General features: G+C 43.6%; 1 protein-coding gene across 1 annotated transcript; it reads right to left on the reverse strand.

Annotated features, from left to right (window-relative positions):
* Positions 1 to 1,310: 1,310 nt before the first annotated feature.
* Positions 1,311 to 12,572, reverse strand: synpo (synaptopodin). Its single transcript, XM_076103799.1, has 3 exons — positions 12,404 to 12,572; positions 6,061 to 8,117; positions 1,311 to 4,135 (listed from the first exon to the last, which is right to left on the reverse strand). The coding sequence occupies exons 1-3, from the start codon at positions 12,570 to 12,572 to the stop codon at positions 2,933 to 2,935; spliced, it is 3,429 nt and encodes a 1,142-aa protein (XP_075959914.1). The 3' UTR covers positions 1,311 to 2,932.
* Between the last annotated feature and the right edge of the window lie 218 nt (positions 12,573 to 12,790).

Consider the following 12,790-nt stretch of genomic DNA (forward strand, 5'->3'; position numbering starts at 1 on the left):
GCATCCAGACTGCATTTAGTTATTCTCTGCTGCTATGACATGTTAAAATCTATGTTTGGAATGACACTGATGATAAGGAGATATATTGAAATTGTATCTTCAATGTTTTTTCTTCATAGTAGTTTTTGGCTTCATTTTAGTACTATGATGAATTCTTGAATAGAAAGAGAGACCGTAAGAGAATATATGAAATGCTTAATTTGAGAAACAGCTGCATGTACACAATCAGTTCAAACAGTGTCGCCTCATTTGAACTTCTGTCTGGAGTCCTACAGATGGCAGTCTATGAACCTGTGATAAATTTAGTTTTCTTTTCACCCTGAGGAGTTGCTGTAAGGGACATTGCAGCCACTTAACTATTACCTCGAATGTGTAGTTGCACTGACAGTGAAGCACGACATTAGCGTTAATACCAAAGAAATACGTCCTTAAATGTGGTGATCTAGTATATGTAAGTACCTAACTTGTGAGCCAAAGGGTAGTCCTTATGCTGTAATTAAATACATCTAAGAAGTTTGTATTGGTATTTTTTAAAGTGACTGAAAATAGACAATTCATAATATCTCACTTCAACTACTAAACTGCATCAAGATGTACTCATTTCACTACCATAAAGTTTTAATGGAGGGGCGGTAGAAGTGCATGACGGGGTCATGTAAGGACCAGATGAAATAAGAATCCTAGTGTGAGTGGCACTGTGCAGGATTACTGCGGTCCTAAATCTACTGCTGTCCTAAATTACTTTAAATTGCTCCTTGTGTAGAATATGAATTAATTAGATAAGCAAAAGACTAATTCAACAGTATAAATGTGTGGAGAAATGCGTTGTTTAAGAAATGATGTGCATTCCATGACATGATTCCAAATAATGTTTCATTTTTGTATTGTATATTTAAAAAAAGGAAATTACTACTTCAGTTTAGAGTAATTTACCACAGTTTTCAGTCCAATGTGTTATGAAGTATATATACAAAAAAAAGACAATACATTTTTCAAAGTTCACTTTTTATCATGCATTGATTTTCAAACATCATACAGTTTGAAATGAGAGGAAAGAAATGCTGTGTTGAAAAAAAAACATTTACCGCCCCCCCCCCCCCTCCCCCCCATCCAAAATGAACAAGTACAATGATTATTTTCTGTGTTTGAGGATGTCAGCGGTGTTTAGTTTGACCAGAGGCGACCCGGGTTGAAACCAATCCATGACAGAAATAAGCTTAATCCTGCTGAAGGAGCCAGGTCACCGTGTAGCAGGTGTCCCCGTCACTCAAAAGACACACAGAAGTAAATATTTAGAAATGGGCTGATGCTTTTTTGACCTTCATGTCAGTGGGGGGGGGTTGTGTGTGCTTGTTCAGGACTGGGCAAGAATCGAATGGTGTGAAAAGAAAGTCAATTGTGGTTTGGAGTCAGCAGTCGGGTTTACAGCTATAATTGCCACCATCACGTAAACATATTGAATCACGCAAGAATGTTCTCACTGTTGTTTATTTGCTTGTTATATTTTTGAATGACACGTTTGAGCAAATCAAGTTTTAAACAATGCCAATTCAACCGTTAAAATGGAATGAACATAAGTGCAAATCAAGTATAAAAAGAAACTTCAGAAGTCAAAGAGAATGTATTTAAAAGAGATATGTATGTATTTAAAATACAATCCATTGCTCTTATCCTTTTCCCACAAACACTTAGATTAATATGTTACAACATATGTCTAACTTTCTTTTCAACAACGTTTTGTTGTACCTTTTCTGACATACGCATTTGCTCCTGGACCTCATCCAACCAAGCCACTTTGTACACCAAGTACAGGTGCAAAATATGTTCATTTGTCTGTCATGAAGGACATTACAGGCGGTCTGCCAAAGGCGAAAAAACAAAGGCATACAAACGTCGATCTCCAATATGAATATTACAATCAATATTTCATTACATTTGCACGTTGACAGCTAATATTTGTCCATTGAATTGTTCTCCAGCAATGTTTAAACCCTTTGAAATCTCCTCCTGAATCATGGAAACAGTGTTTTGATTGAACAGGTGCATCAATGCCTCACCGAACCTCCACTTAACTAATCATCTCTTCATCCTCTCCTCATTCTCTGTCTGTCTGTCTGTACAGCTCACATTCATTTTAGCAAATGCAGTACATAAAGCAACATATAACATACATAACAAACGCTGTTTATTGTTTTTGATTATTGCACTGATATAATTATGCACATGATTTATTTCCAATTGAATAAAATGGATAATAAACTGTGGTGAATACTGTGACCCTGTATGATAATGTGAATAGCATGTGTCCCACCTACCACTGTGTTTGTGTCATGGAAAAATGATGGAAACTCATTATTTACTGTATCGTTAGATTTGATCCTTTACTAATGCAATGAGAATGCCGTACTGTACAGTCCAATGAGCTACATATTTACACATTACTCATTCAATATGTCCTTTTCTATACCCTACTTTTAAAGTATCTTCCCATGTTGACTTGCATCAGACCAGCAAACATAATTATTATTCATTGATAACATTAAAAACTGATAAAACACCATTTAACTTGAACAATGGCTATGAGTGTATGTTTGTTGTGCAGGTGTAGAAAGTATAACATAACTGAAGTGAATTCTAATAACTTTGGTTACTGCATTTTGAGTGTTTTTGGTATTAAGAAAGCATACAAGCCACAGCAACTGCGTTATGTAAAAGCTTGTTCTTGTCAGTCCTTACTATGAATGTGAGTCACATAAAATACTATTACTACCTTGATACAACATTTACCATTGTCCAGGATCAGTTTTCAAAGTTACAGAAAGGCATCTTCTCTTAGTCTGATGAAATGCCATCAGAAACTCTTTGGTTGATCCAATGCCCCAGAAGTCTATTCAAACTGAAATCCTGCTGTGATGGCCTTCTTGTCACGCCCTCACAGGTCAGTGGAGACGGTGCTTCTCTTCACCCTCAGGCTACCGCCCCAGCCGCGGGGACAGGTGTTGTAGGAGTGCAAGCCAGGCGATCGGAGGCCCGAGTCTTCCGACTCAACAGAGGCATCAGAGTCGGTGAGGGAGCGAGTGTTATAGAGCCTCACAGGGGAGCAGATCCTCTGCGTTGGGGTTGGAGGAGGGCTGGTGAATGTCGGGGACTGGGCGCCAAATGCCCGCGACTGGAAGGGGCTGATGGGTGGTTTGTGACAGTCGTAGCCATGGTGGGAATTTCCCAGAGGTGAGATGGGGAGGCTGTGACCGCTCAGTGCTCCAGGGGAGGGGCTGTTTTTACGTTTGGCTGCATTGATGATGTTCTTAGCCAGCAGGCGGTGGTTGGCTTTAGAGTCTGGGTTATTAACAATGGGGGACAAGCAGCGACTGTCTTTGGGCGGGGGAACGGGAGAGGTGGCAGAGGATGTGTACAGAGGTTTAGTGGCCTGGAAGGATAAACTGGTCTGAGAGAGTGCAGGAGACTGGGAACGAGAGCCCCAAGGAGGAGAGACAGGAGATGTGGCTGTAGATATTTGGGTTGGTCTGGAAGTAGGAACAAAGGAAATGGTGGAAGACTGGGTATTTCGGCTCACCATAGGGGACTGGCATCTTGATCCCCAAGGAGGAGAGCGTGGAGATGTGGCTGTAGATGGTTGGGAGGGTCTGGATGCAGACATGGAGGTGACAGTAGAGGACTGGGTAAGATCGGTTACCATTGGGGACTGGCATCTTGAACCCCAAGGAGGAGAAAGAGGGGAAGTAGTCGTAGACGTTTGGGATGGTCTGAAACCAGGATTGGAGGAGATGCTGGAGGACTGGGTATTCTGGCTCACCATCGGGGATTGACATCTTGAACCCCAAGGAGGAGAGCGTGGAGAGGTGGCTGTAGATGTTTGAGAGGGTCTGGATGTTGTAGTGGAGGTAACCGTGGATAACTGGATATTCTGACCGGCCATAGGGGATTGGCATCTTGTACCCCTGGGAGAGGATACAGGGGAAGTAACTGAGCGGCTAAAGATGGTGGTGGAGGGCCGATTGGTTTGGAGGCTGGGAGTCCAGGTCCCAGCGACGGGGCCTTCTGGGCTGCTGAAACGTCTGGTGAGGCTGGGCGTCCTGGTTGGCGTGGGAGTCTCACTGGGGGTTTCTTTTGGTGTCTGTTGACAAATAATGTATTTTAGACTCTTGGAAACATACATTTAAAATACAGCTTAGAAAATAGAAATGTTAATATAATGTATAATAAATAAATGTCCTCATTATGTTAATTCTAAGGTTTTGATTTTCCAATGACAAGATGTTTTGTTCTGCATAAAAATACAAAAGACCAACATTTTACAGTGAAACAGACGCTAACCCTATTCAATAGGACACATTTTAATTATACTAAGTGAATTTGTTTTGATGACATCGTATCTATGTGTTACGTCTAAGCCCTAGTAGCATTTAGGTCATCTCTGTGTATTCCTTTCTCCTGGCTGCCAGCACACATAGGCCCGGCCTTTAGTGTCTCTCTCAGGTTACTGTCATCTGGCCGTCCTGAGGTGGCTAACCTTTACGGGGATATGAAGTTACTCGACTAAAGCAAGAGCAGCATTCCATCTTATGCATATAATAATTAAGAGACAACTATCTCCACTGGTGATAATAATAGTCTTTGGCGTTACAGACTGAACTGCTAGGCTCAGTGACCTGAGAATTTATGGTCTTTTAAGATTAATGTTACAGGTCACATCTCAAAAGTTCCGGGCATCTGTAACAGCATAAAGGTCAAGGGTCAAACCATTTGTCTGACGACGAACATGAACAAGGGGCAGGTCTTAACTCGAGCGCACATAACTAAAATTCTTGTTAAAGTGTGAAATATGTTGCTATGGCAAGCTGAAATATCTATTTAAATATAAATGTCACTTACTATGTTTCAAAATAGATCTGTAAAATGATCTATTAAACGGAGGCATTTATTAGTGTGTTGAGGTGATTGCAGTGATTGAAAGAAAGGCAGGAAAGTGAAATAACAAACACTCAGGAGTTAAACTAATAGTCAAAAGATGCCAGTGAAGTCAGGAAATGAGAAAAAGGAGGAAGAGGTCACAGCAGAGAGTTAGCATAAAGTTTTAATCAGAGAAGGAAAGACTCTAACACACAAAAAAAATCAATCATCACAGACAGGATAACAGCAGAAGAGAGCAGTGAATCAAAGTTTATGAAATTCAACAAACATAAACCCCTGCAGTCTAAAACAACAGTGATTTATGATGTCCTGTGAAAAAACACCTCTGGAATTACTGCTTTAAGTCACGAAAAGAATACATATGTAAGTCCGTGATGCAAATTAGTATGCAGCCCGTAGTTTGAAACATCAAAGAATCTAAGTACACAACGTATATTTATGTAGAAAACGCTGGAAAGCAGAGTTAATTACCCTGAAGACATAAAGACATAAAAGGAGTTCTGTCACTGCAACTTTCATGTCAGTGAGCAGCATTAAATTGCAAATCATAGATCATAAAGCAGATGTCAGACCATCTGTTAAAGTGCTTTGTGGAGCAGCATCCCCTGGTGCCCACAGAATTGGGAGACAAAGTGGAAAAAGTGTGAGGTTGTTTCTCATCATATTTTAAAACTTACCGAAATTGGATGTATTTTAGGGCTAACGTGCTTAGCAGCTTTGGGTATGGAATTTATCTGATTACATTAAGGCACATTTTAATTTTAACTATAGTAATTACTGCTGTTTATTTGTTTCCTACTGTAGAGAAAATATAATTAGAGATTCACTGAAGAATTAAGGTGTAATCACTTAGATAATTTTGTCAGGAACAGACAAGGTCTCGGCCTTACTGCAATTATTATTGCGTTTCTTACACAATCAATTTGCTTTCTGACACACGTGATACACATACAAATATTCCACACCATTTAAAACCTACAATACAAGAGATAGCACTAGAAGAAGGCATGAGTTGAGCAAAAGCGTGCAGAAACCTGTCAAATGTAGCCCTATACTAAAAACGTTTAGTTTTCCAACCATCAGATTTAAACACATTTTCTAAAAATGGTACAGAGAGGGTCTCCACACCTGTGGCGCAATCCCTGCCTTCTTGGCAGAAAACGTGGGCCTTGGCGCCTGGAGCCCCGATGATCGAGGAGAGGACACTCGCTCCGGAGAAAAGGCCGCCATAGGAGAGCTGATCCTCGGCTCCCCATAGGCTGGATCTGGCCGATATTCTGCTCCTCCTCTTCTGGGGCTGAGAGGCAGCTGTGGAGACATACACTGGGCACTGAAGTGAGAAGGAGGGTTATTAGGTAAGGAAGCCTGGGAAGACATCAGGTTCTTGGACTGTGGTGCTCCTCTGGGTAGGGTATTAATGGGGTCCTTGACTGGGTTAAGGATGAAGAGGGAAGAGGAAATATGGTAGGGCCGGTGCCTCGACAGGTCCATCTCTATCTGGGTGCAACCATTTTCCAAAGGAGGGGGCTCTGGAATTGGTTCTGGTGCTGCAGCTTTTTGCCTCGGTTTTTGCTTGACTGCTTGTTGGGCCTTTAGGTTTTCTGAAAGCTGAGCACTCATGTCAGAGTTTTTAGCAATGGCCTTGACCCTGCCGGGCATGTTTGAAGGGAACACCCAAGACGGTGGCAGAGACATCGTGGGAGAAGGAGACCTAATTTGTCCTGCATTTTGCTTCTCAACAACGTATTTCTCCATCCTGGACTGACGCTTGACAAACAGCTCAGCCCCCTTTCCTGATACATTGGTGAGGGTCTGCTCTGGCCCGTGCTCTGCCCTTGGACGGGTCCTGGAGGTCTTGAGGCAGGAAGCCCACTCTGGAGCTCTTGCCTCCTCGGCCCTGTCCTCTTCCTTGGCGAGGAAGTTGGAGGCCTCTGCCCCCAGCGCCAGCAACTCTTCCTCGGACGCTGGCTCAGGCACAGATCTATGTCCATGTTTCTTCCTGTCATCCACCCCTTGCACCAGAGAGAGCAGCTCAGGGTTCGGAGCTACCACTGTCTTCTCTTTGAATGTGAACATTGACTTCCTATTTCCCCTTCTAGCAGCACCCTCCTCAAGTATTCCTGTTTTGATTTGTGTTATCGGCTTCCTCTCTCCAGCAGGCTGAGGAACGAAGGTGGAGGGCTTTGGGGCTGGGGGAGGGCCATAATGGGGCATAGGTGGGTACTGAGTCACAGAAGACACAGGGAAATGGGGTGGTGTATTGAAGGAAGGAGACATAACGGGAGATATCGGAGGTGGACTGGAGTAGTAGGTCTGCGGAGGTTGGTTTGTAAAGGCCGGTAGAGGAGGTGTGGGATATGAAGGAGGTGGAGGTGAGAACGCCAATGGTTGAGGGGCAGAGAAAGTAGGGAGTGGAGGAGTGGCATAGGAAGGAGGAGGGGGAATTCCCATGACAGGGCTGACCGCCTCTGGGGACTGCACTGTCAGCGGCGAGAAAAAGGGCCTGGCAGTTCGATTGGCGATGGTGCTTGTCTGCTTTGATGTGGGCACAGACACCCTCTCAGTTCCAGAGGTACTCTGGCAGCCATTATGAAGCTTTCTGGGGGGAGCTGGCCCTGTGTGACCCCCATGTGTGTCTGCCTCCCCTTCATCATGTCCCATCAGAACTGGATCAGTATTATTACTTCCAGGGGGAATCTCATCCTTGACTTTGTCCTCATGGATTTTATCTCTTGCCTCTTCCTCTTCCTCCTGCTCCTCCTTGACAGGGAGGAAATGTCTCTCTTGGATAACAATGTCCTCCATGTCGTCTCCCTTGTGGAAATCCTTACCTGGTTCCTCCATGATATCACCTACTGAATGTACCCTCCCAGGGGGTGACAAGAGGGGCTTGGTTGCGCTATTCTTAAAGTTCAAGTCTCGATCCTTTTCCTCAGTGCTCCTCTCTGCCCATGTTAGTTTGTTAGATGAAGGGTCCGTTTTCACATTCTCAGCTCTGTCCCCCCCTGACCCCTCTCCACAGCTTTCGAGCGTGAAGGCGCTGACCCTCTGTTTGCGCCGGTTGAAGAGCTGCACGCCTCTGGAGCTGGAGTTGGAAGGGACGGTGAGCTGAGCAGCGATGATGTGACTTCTGACACGAGCCTCCTTCAGCTCCTTCTCCGACAAACTGGCGCTCCTGGTCAGATCTGGAGTGAAAGAGACAGTGAACAGCCTGATCAATGAGAGACAACACACGTGGAATTTTGTCTTTTTTTTCATAACAGAGATGTTTGATTAATGATAAAAGGGACCCTACATTTGGGAGACTTGCAATGTGCTGCATGTACTGTTCCGTGTTCAAACAAAGACAACTCCCTCAAAATCTAATTAAAACTCACCAAACCGCTTTTATGTAAAAATAGAGAGAACCAGCAAGGACAAATTTTCAACAAGTCCGAGATTAAATATTCTCTTTAAAAACCCACATAATTGTTTTTGCACCATATGGTTTTGATTGCTCTTTACAGTCCTTTTGATTGCAACCAATCCAGCGAGAAAAATACGGCTTTGTGGACACTTGACTCAGCAGAGTGGAGCTGTAGACAAAGAACAGACGTAGGCAAAGGAAACATTTTGATAAGCCTGTTGACTAAAGTTAATGAAAAGATTTACGTCAGTGTGTCCCTCAGTACTAAAGAAGTTGCTGTCAATCATGTCTTACACTGATGTTGCAGGTTTGCCGATTGCCTTGAAAACATATAGCTGTGTTAAAATTGACAGTTTGTTTTTGAAGCTTAAGAGCTCCAGCAGGCAGCGGAGCTATTTCCTCTGCCATCTGCAGTAGTCCCTCCCTGAGCATTCCTCCACCGCTGAGAAAACTCCCTGTCTGAGCTTCCAACATGCCTTTGGTTTCTCCCTGTAGTTAATTTGTGCAATACTGCTGCACAAACCCTTAATAGACCATTTTTACAATCTACGGCTCCCAAAAATGACATCTTTCGACTGCTGTCTATAAACACGCGATACAATCAAGTGTTCCCATCTTAAGTATAGTGACTACATCACGCTTCAAAGCTCACCAGAGGAAAATCAAAGCTGCATTTCAGAATAAAAACCTTCAGTTATAGATTCTCTGATGGACATTTTAAAGGAAAATAACTGGTGTTGGTGACACCCATTATTCGTCTTAATTTATGTAACTCTGACTGGTGGGAGATATTCAACGTCTCACTGTCACAGCCATAGACTCTCTCTTCATTTAATGAAGTGACGGATCCAGACAGCTACATTATTTGATCTAATTATGTGCCAATCACAATAATTATGTGTAAATCAAATCACTTGTAAAGCTTTCCTATATAGAGCAAATTCTGCGTGCAGTTTTTCCTGGCACAGAGAATGAAGCTAACATGATCCGTCCCCCAGCAAAAAGGAATAATATGCGTCTGTCATTGATTTTTACAGACTTTCAGTCTGCCCTCACGGTAATTGAATTAACTCTTTGTAGGTAACCCATGAGTTCCTTTTAACCCATCTAAAGTTCAATACCAGACGTTTATTATCTTATAATTGAATATACAAAGAGGAACTATAGGGGCAGTTTGGATGATAAACATTTGCAGTGCATTTCGATGCACAAAATGACACCCTTTGATGGTGACGGTGGTTATGTCTGCAAGGCCATACATCAATGTCAGCATAAAATGGTAAATCCCTCAACTTGACACTGACAGATGAAAAGAGAACGCGACACTATTAGAGGGAGATATATCAACCACCTTACGTATTTGTGTCAGCAATATAATAAGGATAAAAGCGTGATCACACAACCTTTTAAACAAGCGGTCCTCTCACAGCTATTGGCATGAGCATAAATCACCTTCCTTTATAGACTGCAGCAGAGAAGCTACCACACAGGTACTCACTGTATACTCAGCGCCTTTTATCATGGGTGGGGATACCACCACACGTCCCATTTTTTATTAGCCATTTCACTTTTTATAATCCAAGCGCCACCTGGATACACCAGAGTCAGAGCAGTGAGGCTTGAAATGAACTGTCCCCTCACTGTGAACATCTACCTCTAGTGGGAGCCAGACTGGTCATCGAGTAGTGCATGCAGGTGATTCAAATCATGAAAAAAAAGTAATAGTGGAGTTTTTGTTTCATGTCTTACAGTGAATTTGATAGTAATGTGTAAAAAACGTTGGTTATTATCTGATTAAATGACACCAACCACTTTCCAGTAATATGTAAACTAATAAATATGTTAATATTTAATCAATAAACGGAGATAAATCGAATGTTCTTTTTATATTACAGCTTATATTACAGATGTCATAAGGAGCAGATTACACAGAAAAAAATCTCAAAGGACTTCGGTTATAACTTTTTGATTTATGAGGGGAAAAAGTCCCCTAAAGTTTATAGCAGAAGCCTTCCGTTACAAAAACAACACGCTGCTTCTCACAATAAGTCATATTTCTTGACAAGGCAGCCAATCACAAGTTGTTCCTCAGGTTGCTGTAAAATATCCCGAAGTTAACCGAAAGTTTAATTTTTCTGTCTGGATCCAATTTAGTGCCTGATCCCTTACCTTTTTCATGTTCAAATTCAGAGCTCCGCTGTTTTCTTGTACTTCCACAAGAGTTTTCATTTGAACTGCGTCTGATAGCTTCACACCCCCTTTCTGTAGCGAGACACGGGGTCGGATTTCTCTTCCTCCGCGCTCCGGCACACAGACGGGCAGACAGGGAGGGAGGTGGTCCATGTAGCTGGAGGCTGTGCTGTCTGTCATTCAGCCTCCAGCTCTGTTTCACTTTTTCAAATCACCCCCCCCTCCTCCAGGGTGTCCTACTAATTATAAAAACAGAGACATGCCTCTGAGAAAAGAGCTCAGGGCTTCTCTTGCGAAGGTATTGATGTTTTAGCAGTTGCACATAGACTGCACTTTGTTTTGACAGTTCTGGAGAAGTATCCAATCAATGGCGAGCATTAAGCAGCTTATCTCTGTCTAATGTCCTGTGATGGCAGGGAAGTGTCTGACCCTTGTTGCAGTCTTTGAAGTGGAAAGGGATACCGGCGATAAAAAATGTGTCTATGGATTACATCACTGAGACTCCAGAGATCCAGCACCTGACCTCTGCTGCCCTCCATGTCTGTCTGGATACCGCCATGTAAGTGTGTCTTTATCGTGCACTCTCTCCCCAACCGAGTGTCTGCCCTCCCTGAACCCTCCGGGGTCCTAAGCTCCAACCTGCAAGGTCAACATAGGAATTTCCTGTCCTCCAGCAGAGACAAAACTCAGCCCTCGGCAATGATGCAAGAGCCTCCGCATCTCTTTGACCCCCCCCCCCCACACACACACACACCTTCTCCTATAACTCATCCCTCTGCTCTCTGGCCCAGCCCCTCATCACTGCGTGGGTGAGAGCAGACGGCAAACTGCCCCCACAGCCGGAGGATTTAAATCAGGGGGCCAACCCTGCATTTGTGTATCAAAGGTCAGATTACCCTGTCGGATGTTATCTTTTTCCGGGCAATGGCTGTGGGGTGAGTGGGATGACAGCACCGGCCCCCGTGGGTAATGTGTGAAGCGGTATGGAAAGACGAGGATTAACAGGGGTCCTGGGATCTTCCCCGACTGAATGTGACTCAGACTCTTAGTGGATCCCGTGGGGGGAATAAAAGACCAAGCTCTACTGCCTATACTATTACTTCTGTGTGTTATGGAAAGTCTCTGCAGAGGTGTAGTCCACTATTAACTGTGCCTCTGTGTTGTTTTTGGTAGTCCGTGCTCCATTTCAGGAAACTAATTAGTGAGTAATGAGTGATGGGAACAGGGTTGGAGGTGCAGAGGCTATAGATCTATATCGGGGACAGTTATCTGATTGCCATGACCTTCCTGTTAAACTTCTTCACAGCACAATATATTTTACTGTCTTTGAAAACTGCATCTGACAGACTTATCACAGCACAGAGGTAATTATCCAGCCTTCCGGCTAAGTGTTGTTTCAGTGTTTTTACCATTTCTCCATTTAACAACAGAATGTTGTTGGTGTTATAGAGCGTGAGCTCGTCTTTTTTCTTACTTGCTGGGGGTTGACAGCTGTGAAAGTAAAAAGAAAAGTCTGAAGAAGTTTCCGAACAGCTTTTGCCACAGGTTAGCCCGATACTGTCAGTGGCTGTGTTGTATATTCAGACCGGCTTTTAGCAATGATGCATGATTGCATTTCCATTGCTGCTGGGGCAGCTTGCATTTTCAAGGCATGGAAACAGATGTTTCATAGAGAGCTTCACTGTGTCAAGTTGCACTGAGGAGGCAGGGCTAAAGCCTCACTGTAGCATTACGGCAGCGCTCCAAACAACCATCTGCAAACGTATTTGCAACTACATTTCTGTGTTATGAAGTAACAGGGAAGCAATACCCTTTCTTGCTGCTGCTCGGGCTCCCCAAATAAGGACAGCAAATGCCAGATAAACAAACACTTACTTGTTTTCCGGCTCATCTGTTCTTTGTTGAATCCTGCCGTCTCCCATGATGCATTGCACTCCGTCCCAGGAGTGTGCGTGTTGTCGGTTGCCTGGAGAGGTTTCCTCAGTCCTCCTGGACTCCAGCTCACTCCCCTCCTGATAGACGTATGTCCCTTCTCCATTTCCATCGCCAGTCAAAGTAAAATGCTTCTGCTTGCAGCAGAAACAAAAGCCCTCGACAGGGGGATGTGTGAGCGTTTCGTTCCAGTCAGCTCAATCTTCTCTCCCGATAAGAGGAAACTGTCGGTGCAGTTGGAAGATGGAAGTTTTAGTCCTCACTGGCAGACAGTGGATATGTTTGCAAATACAAGAAAACAGACAAAAAGGACAAGGAAAGGAGTAGCTC

The sequence above is a fragment of the Anarhichas minor genome, unplaced genomic scaffold (assembly GCF_050575085.1).
Source record: "Anarhichas minor isolate MPS153535 unplaced genomic scaffold, ASM5057508v1 ptg000028l, whole genome shotgun sequence".
Taxonomy (NCBI): domain Eukaryota; kingdom Metazoa; phylum Chordata; class Actinopteri; order Perciformes; family Anarhichadidae; genus Anarhichas; species Anarhichas minor.

What these genes read in the sequence shown, in the direction of transcription:
- synpo (XM_076103799.1), bottom strand. Translation starts at nt 12,572, where the DNA reads ATGGAAATGGAGAAGGGACATACGTCTATCAGGAGGGGAGTGAGCTGG. An exon ending in ACAGATGAGCCGGAAAACAA is followed by an intron (nt 8,118 to 12,403) that starts GTAAGTGTTTGT and finishes CTTTCACTCCAG; the next exon opens with ATCTGACCAGGAGCGCCAGT. An exon ending in AGGCAGGGATTGCGCCACAG is followed by an intron (nt 4,136 to 6,060) that starts GTGTGGAGACCC and finishes ATTTGTCAACAG; the next exon opens with ACACCAAAAGAAACCCCCAG.